The sequence below is a fragment of the Artemia franciscana genome, chromosome 5 (assembly GCF_032884065.1).
Source record: "Artemia franciscana chromosome 5, ASM3288406v1, whole genome shotgun sequence".
NCBI classification, from domain to species: Eukaryota; Metazoa; Arthropoda; class Branchiopoda; order Anostraca; family Artemiidae; genus Artemia; species Artemia franciscana.
The window spans coordinates 45,045,916-45,072,884 of NC_088867.1; the positions used below are offsets into that span (position 1 = coordinate 45,045,916).

At 34.1% G+C, this 26,969-nt stretch overlaps 1 protein-coding gene across 3 annotated transcripts in view; it reads right to left on the reverse strand.

Moving 5' to 3' along the window:
* Nucleotides 1–5,065: 5,065 nt before the first annotated feature.
* The window catches only part of LOC136027479 (microphthalmia-associated transcription factor-like), a 225,660-nt gene continuing 203,756 nt past the window's right edge, over nucleotides 5,066–26,969 (reverse strand). For all 3 annotated transcript variants that reach the window (XM_065704786.1, XM_065704788.1, XM_065704789.1), the window contains exons 7-11: nucleotides 23,796–23,941; nucleotides 20,680–20,755; nucleotides 14,493–14,658; nucleotides 11,460–11,582; nucleotides 5,066–8,148 (exon numbers count right to left, since the gene is read on the reverse strand). In XM_065704786.1, the coding sequence (XP_065560858.1) occupies nucleotides 7,942–8,148; nucleotides 11,460–11,582; nucleotides 14,493–14,658; nucleotides 20,680–20,755; nucleotides 23,796–23,941 (718 nt within the window). In that variant the 3' untranslated portion in view covers nucleotides 5,066–7,941. The remainder of the gene's footprint in view (nucleotides 8,149–11,459; nucleotides 11,583–14,492; nucleotides 14,659–20,679; nucleotides 20,756–23,795; nucleotides 23,942–26,969) is intronic.

Genomic DNA, 26,969 nt, shown 5'->3' on the forward strand with positions numbered 1-26,969 from the left:
GATGAACAATTTCATCTGCAAAAATTTTCCTTGGTATACCTTCATTTGAAAGACAATTTGTTTTCTGGCCTATTTTTAAATCATGTCAAAAATCCACCCTCAGCTGAAATTTCCCCCTAAATCCCCCATCCCCAGTGGAAAGTTCCCCCCCGAAAATTTCCCCATGGAGAATTTCTTCTAGGGATAATCCCCTCCCAAGGAAACAATTCTCCAGATAATCCCAGCCCCGCTGAAAATTTCCTCGAGAACATCTCGACGTGTTAAATTTAGTTGGCAAAGTAAGACAAGTAAGATAAATAAAAAGATTTTCATGTGGGAGTCCTGACGAAGTTTCCCAGTGTAAAATTTCCCCTGGAAAGCTTACCCCTGGAAACTTCCCTCCCTGCGAAAAATTATCACGATAGGGAATCCCCCCAGCAGAAAATCCCCCCTCCCCCGTTATGTGTCTGTATGCTTTCCAATAACATACACCATATGCAAAGAATGGGTAAATTACGTAACTTTCAGCCCCCAGGTCTGTGGCCAGCTGTGGGGCTAATGTTATCGGCAAAGGCAGAGTCATTGGAGATTGCCATCTTAAATTTTTGATCGGAAAACTTCACTGATCACTGGTTAAATACAATCACACCTGAGGAACACAACCCCCACTAAAAAAAAAACAAATCATTCAAATCAAATAAACGCGCATCCGTGATCTTACTTCTGGCAAAAACTGCGAAATTCCATTTTTTTTGTATATAGGAGCTTGAAACCTCTACAATAGGGTTCTTGGATATGCTGAATCTGATGGTGTTATTTGTTATTAAGATCACTTGACGTTTGGCGGGGGGGGGGGGTGTTTCTCCCCTTTTTCAAAAATTGGGCAAATTTTCTCTGGGTTGTAACTTTTGATGGGTAACACTAAACTTAATGAACTTTATATATTTTGAATCAGTATACGAATTAAATTCTTTTGATGTTCTATTGTTATCGAAACTCTGTTTTTTAGAGTTTGGGTTACTATTGATCCGCGTAACTCCTATTTACAATTCGTAGCCCCCGACAGTTTGATATTGTCTTTATTTAATGGAATTATTTTTAAAGTTTTCGGGATGAATTTTTCAGAGGAAATATTACAAGGGGAGGGGGAGTCTTTCCTAGTATAATTTAAAATATAGACGGAAATTAACACAAAAACAAGTTATTTCAGCTGAGAATAAGCAGTAATATTAACATTCAACTGAACAAAAAATATTCCATATAGGAGTCCCCTCATTAACCCTTGCTCTTTGCGCTAAAGTTTGTCTTTTTGTCCCAATTCCTTAAGAAAGACTGCTGAAACACAAGGGTCGTCGAATTTGAATGAGAGTATTTTTAAAGAACCTTGAAAATTTAGCTTAAAGAGCAAGCCCTGAGGAAGGGGCAGCCCCCAGATTTACGGAATAATTTTTGCTCTTACTAAGTTTTAATGTCGTTCCCTACTTTCAGCTGACAAAAACTCATTATTTAAATTGAATTTTAGTCAAAATCAAGGGGTTGCCCAGTTTTGCCACCTGGTATACATCTCAGAACACCATGTGTGCTGCGCACTTTTCACAACGCGCCACCTGTTGCATGTGATTTCCTAAATAGGTAGGCCCCCTCGTTCAGAACGGTCGACGGAATTTCAAAGGTTTTTTTTTTTTTTTAGCTGACACATAATTATATATGCCAATCAAACAGTTCGTGGTAATGAACTGTAAGTAAGAAGCGACACGGCTCAACAGCAACCGAAATTCTAACAAACGAAATTTCAATACCAATAGATACATCGAAAGAATCAAATTTTTATGCTGATTTTTAATATGTAAGTTTCATCAAGTTTAATCCTACCTATCAAAAGTTACCAGCCTGAGAAAATTTGCCTTATTTTCGAAAAAATGGGGAAATACCCCCTAAAAGACATAGAATCTTAATGAAAATTATACCATCAGATTCAATGTATCAGAGAACCCTACTGTAGAGGTTTCAAGCTCCTATCTGCACAAATGTGGAATTTTGTACTTTTTGCCAGAAGAAAGATCACAGCTGCGTATTAATTTGTTGTTGTTTTCCAAGGGATGATCGTATTGACCCAGTGGTCCTAGAATTTCACGAGAGGGCTCACTCGAACAGGAATTAAAAGTTCTAGTGGCCTTTTTACGGGACCAAAAAATTGGAGGGTAACTAGGCCCCCAAAGTCATCGGCTCCAAATTTTGATATAGCCATTTTGTTCAGCATAGTCAAAATATCTAATAACTATGTCTTTGAGGACGACTTAATCCTCCACAGTCCCCTGGGGAAGGGCTGGAACTAATGAACTTTGCCCATTGTTTACATGTAGCCTAGTATTGGTTATTGGGAAGTATACATACGTTTTCAGGGGGGATTCTTTCTGATAGGGGGCTCGGGGGAGAGGGTTATGTGGGAGGATCTTTCCATGGAGGAAATTTCATGGGGAGAAGAGAATTTCTATGAAGGGGGTGCTGGGTTTCCCTACATTATTTTAAAAACAATAAGAAATTAAATAAAAAAACAAGTTTTTTCAACTGAAATTAATGAGTAACATTAAAACTTAAAACGAACAGAAGTTTTTACGTATATGAGGGGATTCTTCACCTCGTCAATGCCTCGTTTTTGAAACTAAAATATTTTTTGCAATTTCAAAAGAGCTATTTATTATAGTTAAATGGCCATTGTGATTCAGGGGTCATTCTTAAAGAATTGGAACAGAAATCGAATTTTGGCGTAAAGAGCGAGGTATTGACAAGGGGGAAAACCGTCTCATATTATGTATATGAGGGAGTTTGCCATCTCCTCGATACATTCATCTTTACGCTAAAGCTCGATTTTTTTAATAATTAATGTATTTAGGCCGATATAAACAATAATTTGTTTGTGTTATTTTCCAGCCAATCTTAGCATTTAGGTTTACCTTAAGCAGCTTCATAAATATGATTTTTATGTGATAATAAACCAAAGATATTGTACGTCTTCGGTTTGTGGTTGCTATTAAATAGAAAAAAAGTGTTTTTCCAACTGAAAGTAAGGAATAACATTAAAACTTAAAAAAAAACATATATTATTACGTATATTTGTAAAGATCTTTTCTATCATTCATTTAAGTCATTTGAAAATTGCTCAACCTCTGATTTTCATAAAAATGATTTGTGCTATTGCACTACACAAAAAGGAGGCTGTGGAGGACCCGGCAAACTAGAGGCCTATATGTAACCTATCTGCTTTTAGGAAAATTATTGAACTTTGTTAGTACGTAAGAATTATTAATTTTCTAGAGAAGAACCGTTTTTCAGTAACTTGGGTTTCAGAAAGACCTTTCCAAAGAGCATGCTATTTTAGAAGTAATCCAGTTTATACACGATGCCTTGGATAAGGAGAAAGTTCAAGCTTCTATATTCGTATCAACGAATACGGTAAGCGTTTGACAGTTTTAATCATATAATTTTAAATAAAAAGTTTCCAAATTGTGGAATACGTGGTATGTTTATTCGCTAGACTTCATCGTTTTAATGAGATTGATTTTACAGCGAAATCTTTGAACCAGTCAGATAAATTGGAGTGCCCCAAGGTTCAACTCTAGGGCCTCTACTGTTTTTAATTTACGTTAATAATTTTAGTAATTGAACTGTGGAACTAGGGATGAACGTTCTCTCTGTAGATGAAACAGCTTGAATTATTTCTGGAATTGATGAATACCGTGTCAAACATAATTTGACTCTTGCGTTCGACAGACTTGTAGCATCGTTTACGTACAAATAGACTAGCTTTGATTACTTTAAAAATTAAATTTATGGTATATAAGCGTACACCACGGGCCCTTCCATATTTGAAGTTGATTATGTCTTTTGTGTCACGGCGCTTCTTATTTTAAAGAAGTTTTCTTCCTTCCCCAACGTCTTTCTTAGAAAGTCCTCTACAAAGAGTTTATATTGTCTATTGAATGTTCTTCTTGTCAAACTGGCAGTTATTTTTAACTTGTTATTATTCCAGGTTAAGCAAAATCTTCTCACAGTGCCTAGTTATTTCTCTTCTTTTTATTTGTTCCCAGTTGCTGCGCCATCTTCACATTAGTTCACAATACACATAAAATACGTCAGCCACAGATGATTTCAGATGGGTCTCTTTTGTCTCTTAAGATGTGAGTCTGCTTCCGATTTTGATGTATCGTTTGGAATTTTTCCAAATGAGTTAAAATCATTCCTTTTTGATAGTTATTAGTTATTTTATTTATCTATTTATTCATTGGGTGATTCCCTCGGCTCTTGATTTCCTTCTTGTTGTGGATTTCTTTTTTGTGTCGTCGGGTGCTGTGGCGTAGTGAGTAATTAATGTCATGTATTTCATCTTGACTGACTATTCATTCATTTATTTCCTTATTTTATTAATTCCTTATTTTATTAATTCCTTTAATCAATTCTTTATTTCTTATCTGTGCAAAACGAGCTTGTATCTCTGCCAGATATTTGCATATTTAGTATCTTATTTTATGTTATGTATTTATATATTATGTTATATTTTATGTTATGTATTTTATATGTTATGTATTTAGTATGATATTTGCATATTTAGTATGTTATGATTGAAAAATAAATGAGCCTGAACCACACAACATACAAGTCCAGGGTTCATTTTCAAGTGATAGCAGAACTTTCAAGCTATTTTGATGTTTAACACGGGTAAACCCGTGTTAAACGTCACTACGTACAACGTGCTGTGATTAAGAACCGGCTTTAAGGAAGTTGACGCCTACAAGTTCGAAAATTTGTCCATGTGATTTGTGTGTATGTTAAAAGTTTGCCCACATTTAAAGATATTTCGCAGTGACAGTTCGAAACTGAATACAAGGATGACACTTTTTTCCTTTTTTGTTAGTTGATTGAAGGTTTATAAGATTAATTCCTACCGACCGACAGCAAAAAAATCTTTTAAATTTTCACCTAAGTTACCCTGATTTATGCTATTTTTATAACTCCAAAACCCTGAAAAGGACGAGAATTTTGCATGATATCATGACGTTATATGTGAACTAGATTATAGACAGTAAAATAATAGAAACTTTTTTATACATTAACAGCGTATAATCTAACAATTACAACTAAAAAAAAACGCATAACCAAACACAATTTGAAAACATTCAATGTCTTTTCAACATTTGAGCCGTATAGAGACCATATCGATTAAGTTTCTTTTTGAAAGTTTTATTATCCAAGCGTCAGCACACTTGACTGAGTTTTATCTTTATATACAAAGAAAAAATAAATAAAAAGGATTGATAAAGTCAAATAGTCAAAAGCTTTTGGACGCAATAATTTAATAGAAGTAAAATAAAGTACCCTTATTCTAAGGCTTTGCAAGCGAGGGGTGACCCACTCTCAGAAATCATGCACACCAGGTAGCGCATTCTAAGCGTGGCGAAACTGTGCCAAGGGTAGTGGAACGAATTCTACAATTTTAATTTCTTTTTTTGTCAACAAAATCCTTCCCAATTCAAGAATGTTAGGAAATTTCCTTTATATCTGAACTGTGCCAAGCGTGCCGGAACTGTGAGGCAAATGTGGCAGTCCGGGATGTACATCAGGTGGCGTGAAGTGGGAAGCCCCTCGTTTGCAATACGCTATAATATATAATTTAATTGCGCAGATATATCCTTGATATTCGAACACATAAAAAAATTTAACTAAAAGAACAGATTTTCTTTTAACTAGAAATACATTTAAAACCAAGTACTCTGCTTTTATTTATTTTTTTCGTCTTTTTTTAAACTTAATCGATTTGGTATCTGAGCCTTCATTAATTTTCATATTAATGTAACTACTTTCCAAACCCGTTTCAGCAGATGTTGATATAGCACATGTAATATCAATGGCAAGAGTGAAATTTGGAAATTGAAATTTTCCTTGAACGTTTTGAAAAACAAAAATTGAGTTAAAACAAAAACAAAAAACTCTTCAGAGTAGAAAGTGAAAAGCATATTATTAATTTCGGATTTAAAAGCTTTGAGGATGGATTGAAAATTAGGAATCTTGAAAGAGTTCCGATTCTTTTCCAAGTAAAAAAAAAAAAAATTCCAAAAGTTTCAGTTCCAAAAAAACTTCCCATTATTGATATAACTTACTAAAAATAATTCGGTAAAAGCAAAGTCAGTGCATCTGTACCCGGGTTGGGCTTTTTTAAATTTAAAATCCACTTCCTAAACTCAACTTCATCAAAATACACCAAAAGTAGAAAGATCACTTTTAAAAAATTAACTATAAAAAAAAACAATAAAGTTTTGACAAGATATCTGGTGATCAGCGCTTCTCCAAAATAGATCCCTGATCAGGAATATGAAACAATATTTCACGTGGACCCCCAACAGTTTTTATTAGAAAATTGGGTTGATTGGATTCTTGAACCGTCTAAGATTGGAAAAGAAAAAAAATCTGAGAAACATCTCTTACGATCATGATGGCCTCATGGATACTTATGGTGAAGAATAACAAAAAAATAAAAAAATAAAATAAACAATCTCAAAGTTGAAAAGCGAACAGACGGTGCAATTTTGTATGTCCGAGATTCGTCTATATGTTTATCAGGTTATAACTTAAAACAGAAAAATGAACAAAAGCATGCAATTTCGATGTGTGTGATGTCTATCTTTTTCTTGGGTTACAACACAAACAAGAAGAAGAAGAAAAAATCAAAATTCAATATGAAAAAATAAGCGATTTGAATTCCAAAGAATTGCATGTAGTTTGTTCACATTAAAACTTGAAAAATAAATCAATAACAGAAATACAAAAAACGTGACTTCAATGTGTAAAATTTCTATCATTTTTTTTCGTCTGGTTGTGAAATATATATGTATAAAACATGCCTATTGTATGCTCAAAATAAATCAATATTCCAATTTTTCACAATTTTTAACAGTGTGTAGGATTTTTTGTATATTGGGTGCCATGTATAAGACCATAGGTCTCCGATTCAGGAAGAGTATAAACGTATAATAGTCACACTACTTAAATATACATTAAATAATAATGCAGTAGTAGTTAGTAATGTGTATCACAATGAAAGTACAAAGATACATTAAGATTTATCACAATTTCTTTCTGAAAACCGCAAGGTACCCAAATATACAATTTTGGAAATTAAACAGAAATTTATCAGTGAGTTAGTTTATGAAAACTCTTATTATTGACTTATTTGACTCAGATATATATTACGAGTCACAAATATCGAGTAATTTTCTTTGTCAAAATGAAAAATTATCCTGCTTTAACTGATTTGTGTCAAAGGGGAGGGGGGGGGGGGTAAATTACAGGTTCACTTGATTTATGTGCCTATAGAAACTTGTAATTTTGGGTAGAAAATAAATCCTAATGGTGGCAGGTAGCCAAAATATACAGTTTATAATGGTAAATTGTCATAGCAGTCATTAGTATTTAAGAATACTTATTCTGAAATGACACGATTGGTTTGATGATAATGGCAGTGTTTGCTACTTTATCTAATGGGGTTGGAATGGAGATATAGGTTTGTGGGCCCTGCCAGACGGGCACGGGACATAAATGTTTGTTAAAGGGAATATCACATGACTTCGGGGAGGTAGAAGGGGCAACAAAATTTTTTTAGAAGTAGAGAGGAACAGGTTGAATCCAAAACAAAATTTGCAACTGCATTTCGACATATGTTGCAGAATTTTTCGCAAGTGGACGACATAAGCTACAAATACTGGCAAAATTGATGCGAAAATATTTGTGACTTCAAACTCCTGTGACATGGATGTGAATTTATCTAGCATAAGCACAAAAGAACGAAACATCCAATTTGAAATGTAAAATTGACTAAACCACTTGACTTGAGTCCAAAAAAAGAAAAACACTAGAAAGCCTCGTGTAAAACAATAACTTCACCTAGATACATTAAAACACTAAGGTCCGTCACGAGTTCAAATCCATAATATCGGGGCTTAGTACTTCAGTATGACTAGCGTGGGAAGAAGGGCTTGTTAGGGGGTGAGGCACAGTGGACGGTGAGTGGGAGCACAGCATCGGATCACCTGATGTGGCTACGTCACCATCTATTAACGCATCTAAGGCACCAAACGTTGATATGAAATCCCCCAATCCAGACGAAGGGTCAAAAAGCTGAAAACAAACTAAACTGTCAAAAATTGCATAGAATTAGAAGAATTGCATGAATTAGAAGAAAAATTGCTTTGAATTTTTTTATTTAAAGAAACAGTTCAGAGAAATGGCAGGGTTATCAAAGTTAAAGAAGAATGCTATTCAAACAACCAAAGATCCATGTGGCATATTCAGCAGCTATTTGTCCGGTTACTCCCCTTTTGTAGTTATCATACTAAATGTGGATGAAAATCTGTTGCTGGATTAGTTCTGAAGCAAAATTATGGACGTAAAGGGTTCATTTTTCGGCAATAATTAGCTTTTGAAACGAGTCCCGGAGTAATATTTTGGAAGGATGTTAGACATTCGTTGTAGATTAAGCAACAAAACGTATAGTAGTGTAGCAACAGAATAGCCGAAAATTTCACAATAAGTTTTTTTTTATGATTTCAAGCCACGGAGAGAGATTGAAAGAGAGACAGAGAGAGAAAGAGAGAAAAATAAAAATAGAGAGAGAGAGAGAGAGGGAACCAGAGTTGATGTATACCCTTTCCCATTTGAAATTTAACCTCTGTTCACACGACTTAATATTTAATCGCTTTGTTGAAAAAATTGTAGATTAACGAGTTTTGCTTGACTTAACACAAGCTGGCCCATAATAAGACCTGAAATCAGCTAGCAACAGAGAATAATTAGTAGATGAAGTGGTCTTTTTAGGAATTAATTAAAAAAACTCAAGTTTTTTAATTAATTTCGATTATTGAAAAGGCCACTAGCACTTTCAATTTCCAATCAAACGAGCCCTTTTTGAAGCTTCTACGACAACGTTTTCAATAAAAACCTTATAAGGTTTTTATAACTGAGGGCATAATTTACAGTCCTTGTCCTGAGGGCTGTGGGGAGGGGGAATGTCATCCTCAAAGACATAATTTCTAGACCTTTTAACTACGTTAAACAAAATGGCTATTACAAAATTTTGATCGAAAGTGTTTGGGGAAATAATAAGTGTGGGGAGGGGGCATTAGCCCTCTGATTACCTTCGACAATTAATAACGGCACTAGAACTCTGAATTTACAATCAAATAAGCCCTTTTTGTAGATTCTACGACAACACTTTCTATAAGAACCTTATATGCACCCGGGCACAAATTACAACCTTTGCCCTTGATGACTCTGAGGGATGTCATCCTCAAAGTTATAATTTTTGATTATATTTGATTTCAAAAGTCATAAAGACATAATTTTCATCTCGAAGTTTTGATTGGATGTGTTAGGGGAAATGTTTGGCGTGGGAGGGGGAAATGTTGCTCTCCAATCACTTCCCGACTATTGAAAAGGACACTAGCCTTTTCAATTTCCAGACGAATGAGTCCTTTTTGAAGTTTCTACGACAGTACTTTCTATAAGAATCTTATAGGTCCTGAGGGCATAACTTACAACCCTTTTCCTGAGAGCTGTTGAGGGATTGATCCTCAAAGACATAATTTCCAGACCTTTCAACTACGTTAAACAAAATGGCTATATCAAAATGTTAATCGGAAGTGTTTGGGGATATAATGGGCATGAGGAGGGAGGAGGGAGGGGGCATTCGCCCTCCGATCACCTTCGACTATTAATAAGGGCACTAGCTCTCTCAAATTCCAATCAAATAAGCCCTTTTGAAATATCTACGCCAACACTTTCTGTAAGAACCTTATATGTCCCCAGGGCATAAATTACAACCTTTGCCCATGAGGACTGTGGGGGGGGGGGGGTAGTCATACTCAGAGAAATAATTTCCGAACCTTCCAAATACGTTTAAAAAAATGGCAAAATTTTGACTGGATGTGTTTTGGGGAAATAATGGGCGTGGGAGGGGGTTAATTGCCCTCAAATCACTTTCGACTATTAAAAAAGGCACTAGACCTCTCAATTTCCAATATAATGAGCCCTATTGAAGTTTCTACAACAGCACCTTCTATAAAAACCTTATATTCCCATAGGGCATAGCTTACAACCCTTGCGCTGAGAGATTTGGGGGGGTACTCCTCAAAGATATAATTTCTGGATCTTTCAACTATGCTGGACAAAATGGCTATCTCAAAATTTTGATAGAATGTGTTTGGGGAAATGGTTAGCGTGGGAGGGGGATAAGTTTCCCAGCAATCATTTGTGACAATTAAAAAGTGCATCAGCCCTTTCAATTTCCAATCGAATAGGCCCTTTTTGAAGTTTGTACGACAACTCCTTCAATACGGTGCCCCGGTCTAAACAAAAAAAAAATATATTACATTGTGCCAATATCGTTCTTTACTTAGGCAACACCATTGCGCTGCCTATGATATTCGCAAAATATGAAGTAAATGCTTAAACATCGAGTTTACCCTTCATATGTTTACCATCACCAGCCACGCATGAATGGACTGAAGGAGACTGGAAGGAGGGCCTAAGGACAGAGTTTATCACCTGCCAACTTTTAGAAACATCTTTACAGAAACTTTACCGTACGTTAAGTAAAGAACAATGTGTCCTTTATGCATCATTTCTTTTTCATTGTATTATATAGAATGTATGGCAGTGGAAAGTTGGGGGCTCATACAATCACAAATTCTAGGTTCTGGTGCTTTTTTTTAATGAAAAAAGGATCATAGGGCATCCAGCTTCTATTTCTGCGCTCTGAGTCCCTGGGCGTCCTATATATCTCCAAGAGTAATATGATTATTACTTGTAGCCCTAGAGGCAAGGGCCAAGAAATTATGCAAATACTGTATTTTAAAACACAGGCTTCATAGGTGACATCTAACATTACCTAAAAAAATATTCTAAACCAATGCATAATTTTTTCAGTTTTATTCTGTACGGTTGTGTTGCCAAATGCACATTCCAGTAATCTCTACTTGTTCCCTATTCGTAGGCTAGACCAACCCCGGAGAAGTTAATGCTTCAAAAGCCTGGAAATATGTGGAATTGGATTTTCAGTCCTTAGAAGAAAGTAAAGACCCAATCTCGATATTAATCCTTAGTTTTAAGGGACATCCCAGCCACAGTCTTAAAGTTAAGAGTGCATTGCATAATGTTTAATATTTTTTAACGAAACATTTAACTTAAACTTTTAGCTTCTTTTTGTGTTAGATAGTACTTGAGACCTTTGGCCAGGTGTGAAATTATCTCGGGCATGCCTTTTTAATTTTCAAATTCAACTGGGTAGCATAAGAATGTATGTGGGGCTTGTAGTTTCAATTATAGCTAGGACCCTTTTGGAATTTTGGCTACAGCACCCAAAAATGCAGTTATCATCCCTTTTCCTTTTTTTTTCAAGAAGCAAACAAAGAATAAGTAATACATCATCTTACCGTTTTTGTAATAAAGTCATCGTCTTGTTCATTTTTAACATCTTCTGATGGCATGGACTGGAGTAGTGGCTGGTCATCCCCTATCACAGGCAGACCATGCAGGCGAGCTTGCCGTTCTAGTCCCTTTATGAAATAAAAAATATACTAGATTACGGAGAAATTGCGCGAGATAAAAAAATTAGAAGTAGATATCAGTTTACATTAGAGTATGTTTAATTAATGTCATTCAAGCACCCAGTCTCAGGTTGACCTTACAATAGAGATTGTCGTTCTAGCTGTTTAATGAAATAAAAACATAGTAGATTACCGAGAAATTACCGTAGATTCCAAAATTAGAAGCAGAACTCAGTTTACATTAGAGGATGTTTAATTATGCCACCACTTCACGTCAGGCAAGCGCCCTGTTACAGGGAGACCCTACAGTACAGCTTGTCGTTCTAGTTGCTAAACAAAATAAATATATACCATATTACAGAGAAGTTGCAGCAGATTCAAAAATTAGAAGCCGATCGAGTTTTAAGAAATAACAAAGACTTCAAATAGACATTACTAATATGACCCTAGAATAACGTGAACACCCAAGTGTCTTATAGTTTTAATACTACCACTTAAGTACAATTGAAGAATCAAAAACAAATATAAACAGTGTCAAAGAAACAAGGCCAAACTTCATTTTGACAATAATTTTATTACTGGATTTATATTATATTTATATTATATTATATTTATATTATATTATATTACTTTATAATTACATTACTGGATAGTACAGTAAAGCTGAGTTTTCCCAAATAGCCTGATTGTAACCCAATTGTGGTACAGACTTTCAAAAGCAGTATTTTGTAGCTATCCATGTTTTAAAGAAGGAAGATAGGGGGAGGGGGAGGGTAAAACGACCTTGAAGACTAAATCTTTCTCAAATATGTATTTTTCCTTCTCGGCAAAAAATTTCACTTATTAGATGGACAAATAAAATCCCTGTATCACTTACTACCTTGTGCTCTATTTTTAATCCGAATAAGCTTTAGGTAGAATAGGAATTTAGCTTAATAAATTAATAAAATAAATTATTAAAATGGAACCTAAGACCATATTTCAATTTGTTTTAATATTTTAAAATCTTTCTCTTGACTGTACTAGGAATAATCTTGGTGAAAGGCTCTACAGGACAACTATTACTGATATTTTGAATAATAGCTGAAATTTTATGGTGAAAAGGTGGGTAAACAAATCTAGATTCCTTTGTTTTGTATTATCCTTGAAATAGTATAACATACTGCCTTCTGAATAACTATAGCCAATCTCTCTGAAGCCTAATATTCTTTTAGAGGGGGTTACGTGGGAGGATCTTTCCATGAAGGAATTTATCACGAGGGAAGAGAATTTCCATGAAGGGGGTGCATGATTTTCTAGCATTATTAAAAAAAAATGACAACAAAATAAATATTTTTTTTCAACTGGAAGTAGTGAGCAGCATTAAAACTTAAAACGAACATAAAATATTACGTATATAAGGGGGTTCGTCTCCTCCACAATACACTGCTCTTTGCACTAAAGCATTTTTAGTAATTTCAACTGTTTATTCTACGGCCTTTGTGATTCAGGGGTCATTCTTTAGGGTTTGGGACAAAATTAAAGCTATAGTGTAAAGAGCGAGGTATTGACGAGGAGGCAAAAACCCTCATATACGTCATAAAAACACACAAATATAGAAGTTCGTTACATAATTTAATTCATAGGGTCCGCATGTTTATTACAAACAAAAATGTTCGTAAAAAAACCTAGTTGCACTTTTAAGTAACTAAAAATTGGAGGTTAACTAGGTCTCCTCCCCCACCCCATTCTTTTTTATCAAAATCGTCCAATCAAAACTATGAGAAAGTCATTTAGCAAAAACAAATTAATATACAAATTTCGTTTTAATTTATCATGTAAGGTGAGCCAAAATCAAAACATGCATTAATTCAAAAAAGTTCAGAAATTAAATAAAAAAAACAAGTTTTTTAACTGCAAGTAAGGAACGACATTAAAACTTAAAACGAACAGAAATTATTCCGTACATGAAAGGGGTTGTCCCCTCCTCAACGCCTCGCTCCTTACGCTAAAGTTGAAATATTTTATAATAAACTTGAATATTTTCTCGTTATCTCTGCCTTTCGAGACAGCTTCGGAATCCAAAAAGACAAATATTAGAGTCTGGAACAAAGAACAATGAGAAAGTAAATAAATGTAATTTTTTTATTGTTTTAAAAAGCAAGGCGTTGAGGAGGGGAAAACCCCTTTCATATACGGAATAATTTATGTTCGTTTTAAGTTTTAATGTCATTCCTTACTTGCAGGTAGAAAAACTTGTTTTTTATTTAATTAGAATATAGAACTGCAATCTGTTTGGCATATTTTTGACAACTTGAATATTTTCTCGGTATCTCTGCCTTTCGAGACAGCGTCGGAATCCAAAAAGACAAATATTAGAGTCTGGAGCAAAGACAGGAAAAAAAGCGAATAGGTGATAAATCATAGCATAATTCTCTATTCTCAAGTCTCAGATTGCTAAAATTTTTCTTTTTGAAGAGGGAAGATGTATATAAATCAAGGGGAAATTTGTACTTGGATTTTTTGCTTAGGCGATGACTCGACTCCAAACAAAAGAAAATCCAAATATTGTAAAATATTATAGATTTTGACAATTTGGTTCAAAAAAATATATTGCAAACTTCCACGGAGATAATCACCAGTGGCTTGTTTATTTTGGTAACATTAAGTGAAATAATTTCCAAGTGACATTAATAAGTGACATTAATTAAGTGACATTATCAAGTGACATTAATATGTAGTGACATAGGTGCATTTTAAGTAGATTACAATTAAACATAATAAACCTCCGAAAATTGAAAAAAATCTTTTTTAGAAGTTTGATGAGACTAAGCTGGTCCATTTTAATTTAATTTAATCAATTAAATTAATTAATTAATAAATAATTAATAAATAATAATTTATTAAATTAAATTAAATTTTATTTTTAATTTTAATTACTTGAATTCTAAGCAAAAGCTTTTGATTTTGAGCTTCCAACTGCTTCTGCCGTAGTTCAGATTGCCTCAGTTTGTCTTGATCCTGCCTGAGTCTTCGAATGTATTCCACAGACGCCTTAAGAATTCCACCTTTATTCTGACGGATATCACGAAAATTATCAAATAACCTAGAAATAAAAGAACTTGGATTCCAGAACAGAAAATACCAATGCTGTCTATTTAACGTTTAAAATTGCAGAATAGTAAAAGAGAGAATAGGCTATTGCCCTATACTTCTGAGTCAAAAATGTGCTTTATTTCTATTGGTTTATTTTTGTAACGGCAAACGTTATTGGATTTTTTTGCAAATTACGTTGTTCCTTAAGCGTATGTCAAAAATGGAAACCATATAGCGCCGCCTTTTTATCTGCTATTGCATTTATCTATCATTGCTATGTCAAAATTTTCGGAAATAAGAATTCAAAATGTCTGTATTCAAAATGTGTTAGCTAAAATTATATTAATCAAACAGTTCGTGGTAACAAACTGTAGTAAGGAGCGATTCGGCTCAATAGTAACCGAAACTCTAAAATATGGAATTTTGATACCAATAGTTATATCAAAAGAATCGCATTTTAATTCTGATTTTATATATATAAGTTTCATCAAGATCAGTTATATCTATCAAAAGTTACGAGCCTGAGAAAATTTGCCTTATTTTAGAAAATAGGGGAAAACACCCTCAAAATTCATACAATCTTAACGAAAATTACACCATCAGATTCAGCGTATTAGAGAACCTTATTGTAGTAGTTTCAAGCTCCTATCTACAAAAATGTGGAATTTTGCATTTTTTGTCAGAAGACAGATCACGGATGCGTGTTTATTTATTTATTTTTTTTTTTTGCTTTTTCCCAGGGATGATCGTATCCATCCAGTGGTCCTGGAATGTCGCGAGAAGGCTCATTCTAACGGAATTAAAGGTTCTAATTCCCTTTTTAAGTGACCAAAAAATTTGGAGGGCACATAGGGCCCCTCCCACGCACATTTCCCCCCAAAGTCACTGAATCAAAATTTTGAGATACCCGTTCTGTTCAGCTTAGTCGAAAACATAATAACTATGGCTTTGGGGACGACTTAATCTCCCACAGTCCCCGGGAGAGGGGCTGCAAATTACAAACTTTGACCATTGTTTACACATAGTAATGGTTGTTATGAAGTGTACAGATATTTCCAGGGGGACTATTTCGCGTTTGGGTGTGGGTAGGTCGTGGGGAGGGGGTTACATGGGAGGTTCTTTCCACAGAGGAATTTATCATGAGGGAAGAGAATTTCCATGAAGGGGGCGCAGGATTTTCTAGCATTATTAAAAAAAAAAAAAAAAACAATGAGAAAATCAATAATCTTTTTCAACTGGAAGTATTGAACAGCATTAAAACTTAAAACGAACAGAAAATATTACGTATATAAGCGAGTTCGTCTCCTCAACAAAACCTTGCTCTTTACGCTAAAGTATTTTTAGTAATTTCAACTATTTATTCTGCTGCCTTTGTGATTCAGGGGCCATTCTTAAAGATTTGGTACAAATTCAAACTTTAGTGTAAAGAGCGACGTATTGACGAGAGAGCGAACCCCCTCATATACGTAATAAAAATAAATAAATATAGAAGTTCGTTACGTAAGTTAATTCGTAATATAGAAGGTACGTATGTTTATTACTAACAAAAACGTTCGTAAAAAAAATCTAGTTGCATTTTTAAGTAACCAAAAATTGGAGGGCAGCTAGGGCTCCTCCCCCATCCCTTTTTCATCAAAATCATCCGATCAAAACTACTAGAAAGTCATTTAGCAAAAAAAAATTAATATGCAAACTTTGGTTTAATTATTCATGTGCACTAAGCCAAAATCAAAACATGCATTAATTCAAAAACATTCAGAAATTAAATTAAAAAAAAAAATTTAATGAAAGTAAATACTTAATTAAAACTTAAAACGAACAGAAATTATTCCGTATATGAAAGGGGTTGTCCCCTCCTCAACGCCTCGCTCTATACGCTAAAGTTTTCTTATTGTTTTGAAAAGTAGAGTTGTGACAAAGAGTCGAACTTTAGCGTAAAGAGAGGGGCTATGAGGAGGGGACAACCCATCTGATACGATCACCCCTGGGAAAAAAAACAACAAATAAACACGCATGTGTGATCTGTCTTCTGGCAAAAAATACAAAATTCCGCATATTTGTAGATAGGGGATTAAAGCTTCTTCAGTAGGGTTCTCTGATATGCTGAATCTGATGGTGTGATTTTTGTTAAGATTCTATGACTGTTAGGGGATGTTTTTCTCCTATTTTCTAAAAAAGGCAAAAATTCTCAGGCTCGTAACTTTTGACAAATAAGACCAATCTTGATGAAACTTATATATTTAAAATCAGCATAAAAATACGGTTCTTTTGATGTAACTATCGGTATCAAAATTTCGTCTTTTAGAGTTTCGGTTACTATTGAGCCGGGTCACTCCTTACTACAGTTCGTTACCACGAACTGTTTGATTGGACAATAGAACATTTTACACAATTGTGTATTTTTTCCAGCATGGTAGGATACACATTAAAACTTATCAGTAGCTAACTAATTATTTGAATGGTCTTTAAAAGCCGTCACACTTAGTTTTGTAATGCCTATCCAATTATTTCGTGGTAACGAACAGTAAGTAAGGAGCGACTCGTCCCAATAGTAACCAAAACTTAAAAAAAAGTAAATTTGATAACGTTAGATACATCAAAGGAATTAGCTTTTTATGCTGATTCCAAGTATATAAGATGCATTAAGTTTAATGTTACTCACAAAAAGTTACGAGTCTGAGAATGTTTTCTTCATTTTCGAAAAAAGTGGAAATCTCCCTCAAAAGTCGCAGAATCTTATTGAAAATCGCTTTATCAGATTCAGCTTATCAGAAAACCGAATTGTAGATGTACCAATTTTCTGTCTGCAAAAATGAGAAATGTTGTATTTTTTGCCAGAAGAAAGATCACGGATGCATGTTTATTAGTTTTTTTTTGTCTCCCCATGGGTGATCCTATCGAACAAATGTTTCTAGAATATTGGGATAGGGCTCTTTTGAAGGAAATTAAAAGTTCTAGTGCCGTTTTTAAGTCCCCAAAATAATTGGAGGGCAACTAGTTTCCTTACAACACCCTGAGTTTTTCCCAAACTCAGCCGATCAAACACCCCTTTCGCGACCTATCAGTATTTTGAGATAGCCATTTTGTTCAGTATAGTCAAAAGGTCCAATAACCATGTCCTTGGGGGATGACATGATCCCCCAAAGTCCCTGGGGAAAGGGCTCAAATTATGGAGTTTGCCTATTGCTCAAATATAGTTCTTATTATTGGGAAAAATCCATACATTTTACGGGCGGGGGAATTTTCTGAAGAGGGATTTTCGAAGAGAAGAATTTCCCGTTGGGAGTTCTTTTTATTTGGTATTGTACAAGAGGGAAAAAATTGACTAACGAGCAGTTATTTGGACTACGAAGGTCGTCAAGATAAGACAAAATACTATTTCGATAACAAAAGCTCCAAATTCCGGCTTTATCTGTAATTGAGAAAAGGAAATATAGAACTTCTTCAAAAATGCTGAAACTACTAATTAACTTAATCAAGGTCGAATTATCTCAAATTTAAAATCTAATAAAGCATGGAGAGACAGATTGAACAGACGCTATTTTGTTTATTGATATGAAATGCCAATAAAATCTTTGAAGTAGTATAGCTGTTGCTCGTCTCGTAAAAACTGTGATGTCTCGACGAGCAGCTTCCGCAAATTCTTTGATTCTTTTTATATGTATAACAATTCATATAAATATATGTGAAACCATATACATCGAAGTGCAATATTTTCTTCTCCTCTTCTCTACTCTGCTCAAAACCTCTTTAAAGAACTATAGATTAAACTAACCCCTCCTTAACCCCCGCTCTTACTATTCAAGCTTGAATTTTGATCCCAATGCTTTAAGAATGACTTCCCAAGCATAAGGGCAATTGAAATGGGATAAAAAGAATTATTCATGATATCTCAAAAATAGGAGAGCTGATTGATGTACATTTTCTTTAAAAAAAAAACACAATTTTCAGTCGTAATGTTTTGAAAGACAATCGGTTGCAAATTGGTTACACTCATAAATGCTTTAAGTATAACATTATAAAAGATTAGCATGAAGAATGGGAGTTAAAAAGGAGACAGCCTCCTCATATATCCAATGATTTATATTCGTTTTAAGGTTTTAGCATCACTCTTTACTTTCATTTAAAAAAATGCTGGTCACTACTCAATAATGCTCGACAAAAGTTTAGCTAGTTCATTTTTTTTTTTTGGTTTTCCTAGTTCTTAGTTTTGGAGGCAACGAAAGTTTGTGGCCTGAGCTTCGACTCAGTTCAGTGAGTCCATCTTTCCACAATCTTGAATCTGTGCTTTTCTCACAAATTCTTTTTTTCTCTCTCTATCTCTTTCTTCCGTATTCCACTGTTTACATTATTGTGTTAGTAGGTTAGAAAAAAATTATTATTATCAAACTTAGTTCATAGTTCTCTAAGAACTACCATTGCAGTACCGTAAGCGAAAAGTATTTATTAAGTAAGTGAAGTACTTGGTCACTTAAAAAGAAAAAAAAAAACTCCCTGCGTTAGAATTGTTTTCATGTCATTCAAAATATATATTTACACTGAGTATTTACATTCTTTTATATTTGTATTTATGTATTTTTTATATTTTATATTTTTATATTTATATTTTTATTTTATTATTTAATAATTTTTATTTAATTATTTAATTATTATTTAATTATTAATTATTATTAATATTATTTCTAATTATTATTTTAATATATTTTTTTTATTATTTTTTTATTATTTTTTTATTTTAATATATTTTAATATTTTTAAATATTATTTTAATTATTATTTAAAAATTATATAATTATTTTTATTTTATTTATATTTTATTATTTTATATTTATATTTTTTATATTCAGTACCAAGAATGAGCCAAATCAAAATTTGAAAGATTACTATTTCCGTCTAATATTTTTTTTTTAAATTACTATTTAAATTCTGTCTAAAAATGTTGCGAAAGCCATCCTAGCGGAGTTATAAGCTCTCTAGACTTGAAATCGTTGGTCTGTGAGGACACGGGTACGAATCCTGGTGTCACTGGCTGTATGCTTCTGAACTAGGGTTAGTGGCGGGACTTTGTAAGCTCAGCCAGAGTCGGTCTAGCTTCAAACGGGTACCTAGAGAAATTTGGGGAAAGTGAACATGAAGGGTATACAGGTGTGTGTACACAGGATGGCTGGTCGCCAACTCCCCATGGTGCATCCTGGCCAAGGGGCCATTCAAGTTATATCAACATTCCCCGTTGGGACTTTAAAATCCAATGCCAAATTCTTTACCTTGCATTACTATTTGTATTTTTAAGAAGAAAGTTAATTGAAATCAGTCATCGAAATCTTTCTATTCAAATAACAATAATTAAACAGGGATATATTCCTATCCCTGTTTCTGCTCATCTTTTTACTTTAGAGGTTAGATCTATTTTACGGTGTGAATTACCAGCAGCGCAAATATTTAAGAATACAAATTGAAATAAATGAAAAAAATCAAGCTCATTTTCAACCAGATGAATTTGTTTTAAGTTCACCCCATCTTTCTGCTTTTTGTTCTTGTTTGATATATCCGAACTTCTCGGACCAAACTTATCGAAAACTAATTTAGACTATTTTGTTGAGAATACAACAACAAAACCAAAAAACAACTACCTTGTAGAAGGATGGGTTTTGCTTGTTTCAGAGATTATTTTGGCGGACCATTAAGCATAGCATTCAATCGGTAGATCAGATAAGATAAAACAGTGTTAAGGCATCAAAGAATATACCTCACATTTATTTATTGTATTTTTTCGCCTTTTTATTGTTAAAATTTTTTTTTAGATTGTTCTCAGAGCTATAAATTTGGGCTTGAATATTTTTTTGTCTAGTCACCTTGTTTAATTTCCGGCCACGGAAGCTTGCGAGGGGGGAGGGATCTTTGGTGCTGTTTTGTTTCTTTGTTTGCGTTGTTTTTGTAACAAACATAACTGTTATGATGCTCTAACTAACCATTAGCTATGAAAACCATAAAGAGTAATGAATAAAAATAAAAATATAATAAAAATACTCACGGATCAGAACTTTTCGGTAATAGTGTACCGAGCTCTTTAATCCTATCGTTTATGTTGAAACGTCTTCTTCGTTCGACTGAAAAAAAGTGAAAGATATTTACAGAAGAAAAGGAAGAATATACAGAAGAAATTAGAATAGTATTTTTTTTATGACAATAACTATTCTTTGTCATAATGGATGCTTTTCACGTTACGATTATAATTAATGATAACTAATTTTTTACTGATATATTTTCTGCGATGCCCAATTTTAAGAAATTGGATTCTACCCTTTAGGACATTTTTGTTCCGAGTTTATCAAATATTAATGGTTCATTATTTTGGTTGAGAGTCAAATTAAAGACAGGCAGATCAAAATAAGTGTTTGCCGAATTGAAAATTGATAGAATTAAGATTATAGGGTATTGCAATTAATACACTTGAGAATCTTGTGTCCTGTAGTGGCACAGTGGGTTTGATATATTTTCTGCGGTGCCGAGTGTTAAGAAATTGAATGTCCATTTAGGACATTTTTTTCCGAGTTTATAAAATATTAATGGTTCCTGGTTTTGGCTGAGAGTCAAATTAAAGACAGGCAGATCAAAATAAGTGTATGCCTAATAGAAAGTGACAGAATTAAGTCAATAGAACATTGCGTTAATACACTTGAGAATCTTGGGTCTTGTAGTGGTGCAGTGGGTTTGACCTCAGCTTGGTAATACGGAACCCAGAGAGAAAACCCAGCATTAGCAACACATTGCAGGGCCCTCAATTTGATTCGGGTGATGAGATTATGTGAAAACATATCCATTTTTATCCAAATAAGAAGAAGAAGAAGACAATCTTGAGATTTAATGTATTTTTCTTAGATTCTTCCAGAGCACTTTCAACTTCAAAAGTAAGGATTAATAAAGACTGGTTAGCTTTTTGACTTCAAAATTCCTTGTATGGGAATGTTTTCACATTGGCATAATATTACCAATAGCTTTGCATTTAAATGAGATTGATGATTAGCCAAGAGTGTTCACAACCTAAGATTCTGTTCACCTATTTTTACTCGAGAACCATATAAAAGCAGACTTAACGCAAGCCAAGCAGACACTTAACAGAGACTTTGAAACTTTCAAAGTAGAAAGTTTCTTCCTGTGACAGAGACTTTCATTAATAGCTGTGCATTTAAACCAGATTGAAGAAGAACCCAGAATGTTCACAAACTAAAATTCTGTTCACCTGTTTTTGCTCAGAAACTTCATAAAGTGGTCTTTGTGCAAGTTAAACTGAGACTTTGAAAGTGTCTAACCAGATCGTTTCTCTGTGTAACAGAAATTTACTAGAAATTTACTAAACAAAGACTTCGGCACACAGAAACTTATACCTTGAACAGGTATCACATTTTGAATAACATATCAGCAGGTTCCGAATTCTTCTTGTTTGGCCGAGTAAAGGATCATTCATGAAGAAATTTTAGTAATAGTCAGATCTATCTAGCCCTAATTTGAGCCTAACAGGCTTTTTCATATTTCAACCAATCAGAAAATTCTACGAATAAACCTGATTGGCTCATATTAGGGCACGCTAAATCTCGACACTAGTAAAATTTCATTGCAATAAGGCTTTAATACTCCAGTATTAAGGAGTGTTCGGAAAAGACAAAATCTGCATTTCACAAAAAAAGTATGAAAAACTAATAAATAGGTAAACGTTGGTACTAAAAACTATTAGTTGCACTTACAGTGCAGTGCTGCCGGTCAGAACTAAAGAATATAGAATAAGCTAAATTTTAATTTATGAAGGTTTACTTACACATATTAATTCAACCAGCATTTTTACTTAAATTTTAAAGCGCTGGTTTTTCTTTTGTTTTGTTTTTAAGAGACGTTATTCAGTCGCTTAAGGTGACTAAGTTGACCTAAAGGTGACTCACCTTTGTAATCGTTTTGCCAATCCTTTTGTTTCCTATTCTATCCTAGTTTAGGCTTCTGCTTAGAAGGGTTCTTTAGCAAGGGCACTTATTTAAAGAAAATTAGGCTAAGGTCGCACATTATGATTTAGAATGGCTCTATTCTATCGACATAATCCACAGATCTTTTTTAATGTTCTTAAAAGCTAGGGAGCCTTTGCTTCTAAGGGCCGCCTTTATATATGTTAAATTGCTCAAATTAGATAGAAGCAGTCTTGGCACAAAGTGCTGGGATCATAGTGATGCTTGTTGTCAGATACGAGTGTATCGAAAGCAATCTCATTATGCTGACAGCTGGAAAACTAAATATGCAATGATATATTATCAAGCCGTCCTGGCCAAGTGGGTTGGTGCGCTAGAGTCGGGATCCCTTGTCTGAGAGGACGCGGGTTCGAATCACAGTGTACCCAATTCTTCAGTTTGGGACGGGGGTCAGTGGCGTGACTCTGTAAGCTTAGCCAGAGTCGACCCAGCTCTAAATGGGTACCTGGAGAAATCTGGGGAAGGTAAACAGGAAGGGTGTGTGAAAGCACGGGATGGCTGGCCCCCAACCCCCCATTGCCCTTCCTGGCTGAAGGGTCAAGAAACAGAGATCAGCACCGCCGGTACGGACTGTAAAGTCTAATGCCGTATCCTTTACTTTTTTTTTTATATTTTAATGCAATACTACAATGGTATATTAATATTATTTGGGAATGTCCTGTGAATCCTGAATTCGAAACTTAAATATAATCCTAAGAGCGTTTTATTTCTTTCTGAGGTAATCTGTGACTTTCTTTTTGAACTGACTCTTTGACTTTGCTACGAAGGATAACATAAAAAAAATCTTTGTCTCTTAAGCCTGTTAGAAAGGTACATGGATACCTATAAAATAACGGAGTGGGTGGCCTCTAAAGGCTATTCGTTTGAACCGTTCCTCTGAATAATTACGACCTCAAATGAACTTTTTTAGTTTAAAAATGGTTCATTTTAGGATACTTTTTCTATCCAAACTTTTTAGCAGTATTCTCGCTGACAGAAAACATTCTTATACAAAGAACTAATCAATAATAAAAGCAACAGGAACACTAAAATTGCGTTTTTCAGTTTTTACACATTCCTTTAAAAATCCTGTGATATAAAGTCTTTTGACCTATTGTTGCCCAAATATTAATGGCTACGTAGATGAACAGCTTACTCATATTATGGTTATCCTTCTTCTGTCTATCCTTGTTGAAAAACTTGGGCGATTCAAGAGATCCATTTGGGCAAGTGTTTACCGTTTTGGGCGGTTGAGAACCAGTTGAGAGTAAACCATCGGACAAACGAGGCGAGACTATGTAACTAGAAAATAATTAACAAGTAAAACATATTTGCCAACAATCCTATACGAATTCAGCACTGCAAATGTAGGTTTTTGACCTATCCTCCGTTTTGTAGGTATCATCATAAATAATATTCTGTTTAGAATAAAATTTTATACTTTGCAGCAAATAATCAGAAAAAAATCTTTGCTCTGTAGATATTTTAGGGCAGTAAGACAAAATGTTTGTTTAGAAAGATTTAGGATAATTAGGATAATATATTTGTTTAGGATAATTTAGGACAAAATGCTTAGGAAAAATTTTACACTTACACAATAGATAGCCAGAAGAAAACCCTTTATATAAAAAAAAGACTGATATTCAAAAATTTGAACTAAATTCAAGCTATAAATTAATCATTCCTTAATGATAAATACATTAATTAACATATTATAAAGACTCAAAATGTCAAAGAAACTACACAAGTAAAGCCCAGATAAGTTGTTTTCCTAGGGGGTGGGGACAAAATAAAAACTGTGGAATTTTTCATATTAAGAAAAGACGAATCGAGATCACTTAAAATAGCACAATTTGGCGTCTAGCAATATAAGGTTTTTGAATACAGCTAATGAATTCCTACCTTTAAATTCAAAAAAAGTAAAAAAAAGTTTCAAGGTATATTTTCTAAAATATGACAATGGAAAATAAACATTGCTGGAGATGGAGACCAGGATTGACAAGCATGATTCCCATATTCTGATTTAATATGCATCTTAGTAATAATAATAAAAAAGAATGCGCACACCTGAACACAGAGCAAAATATCCCCGGTCACTTGGATTGGTCTGAAGGATCCCCTCCGCTAGAAAAATTGCTTTGCAGAAACTTCCTCTAAAGAGGAATTTTCTGCGCCTTTGCCATTCCTGAACAATTTTTGAGCTTTGACCTCTTCTTCTTCTCCTTCTTGGGTTCTAACTTTTCTTTTCTTCTTTACTTGTGGACTGGATACTTTCTGTACAACTGCATCCAAGTAGCTTGTCCGGAGGGGGTCTTTACAACTAGATTCAGGTGCGAACTCTCCACTTTTCAAATATTTTGACAAGTTTTCAGACGAGAAAAAGAAGTGTTCATGTAAAGGAATCAACAGAATCTAAATCTGCTTAGAAATGGGATTTCTTAGTGATTTTCCCGGAACTATCGAAAATTGTATGGCATAGCCTTTCCTTCATGGGAAGCAAGATTTTGGAAGATATAAAAGTACGGGGATTTATATTTGGCTTTGATCCAATTTTCGATATTAAAAATGGAATTATTAAAAAAGAGAAAGCAGCATTCTCAATTTTAACAAAAGTTGGTTGCTATTTAAAGCGGAATTTTCCGAAAGAATTAGCATTTATTTCTTTTGTTCTAAGCAAACGAACATTTTCCTCTATCTGTAAATAATTTAGAATTCTATTCATTTTTGTAAGGGGTTTTCTTCCATAGTTCACATCCTACGTTGTGACATTGATGATATTTGATCACATTCGGAAATCACAAATCAGCGCATTTTCCTAGCTAAATTCACAAAGTCAAGTTTTTGGAACCAGTGAACCTGCTCCATTAGGCCTACGCGTTTTCCTTTATGAGTATAGATATCAGTTCTTCCATTTCTTTTTTTCAAAAATTTAGAAAATGTCGCTCAAAGCCAATAGGTTTTTGGCAGACTCGAAGAATATCGGCAGAAAAATTCGTAAGCGTCTCTCTACAAGTGATTTCGGATGCTTTCTAAAAATCTGATCAGTCTTATTAAATGAAATATTCCACAATCTCCTATGATTTGCATACTCGTGACCCTGTTGAGATTGGCACGTAAAGTTTTCAACGGCATGCAACAAATATGTAAAAAAGACATTTGCATATTTTCACTTTTTTTTTTATTTGTGGCATGAGCAATTAGAAACAGAACAAATTGGACAAGAAATTTATTAATTGTATTGATTATAGCCTGCCGTGTATCCCTGGCTCGCTGACGCAACCTTCACACAAGCATCATCTGAGCATAAGAGATAGCAAAACCAAATAGCTACTCAACTGCTCCTTGTTCAGCAGAAACAAAGCGCACCATCTACTTGATTGAAAAAAATCTCTAATTTCAAAATTAAGGTTTATTTGTTGACAAGCAGCTAAGTGATGTTCAGTAAATTATCTTATTGAAACTGAATCTTAAATGTATTTAAATTTAACTAAAATCGATTAATATTATTTAATATTTAAAAAACCCAAGTTTTTTCAATTGAAAGTAAGGAGCAACATTAAAACTTAAACAAACAAAAATTATTACGTATATGAAGGGGGTTACCCCCTCCTCAACCCCTCGATATTCATGATAAAGTTCTTTAGTACTTTTAAAAAAAGCTTCTAATAGTTAAAATTAAACAACCCTTGTTTTTCAGGAGTCGTTCTTAAAGAATTGGGACAAAATTCAAACTTTAGCGTAAAGAGCGAGGTGTTGAGGAGGGGAAGACCCTCTTCATATACGTATAATTTCTTTTCGTTTTAAGTTTTAATGTTGCTCCTTACTTTCAGTAGAAACACTTGTTTTTTTCTATATAATTTCTGATCGTTTTTTAAATAATGCCAGGAAATCTTGCCCCACCTCCACAGAGAAATCCCCGTCCCACAAAAATAACCTCTAGACAATTCAATCCCGGTGAAAATTTACCCCGGATATTTACCCTTAACAACTCCACACGTCAAATTGAGACAAAAAAGAGAAAGCAAGACATATAAAAAGAATCTTACATAGGAATTTTGGCAAATTCCCCAGTGTAAAATTTCCCTTGACAAGTTAGCCCCCTGGAAACTTCCCTACCCATGGAAAATTCCCCCGTAGAAAAAGATCCAGCGGAAAATTCGTCCCCCCACCCGAAAATGTATACATACTTCCCAATAACAAATACTATGCGTAAACAATAGGCAAATCTTACAACAAGACTTTTCCCCAGGACTGTGGGGGGGATTTCATGTTATATCCAAAGGCATAGTTCTTGGTCCGTTCAATTATAATGAAAAAATGACCATCTAAA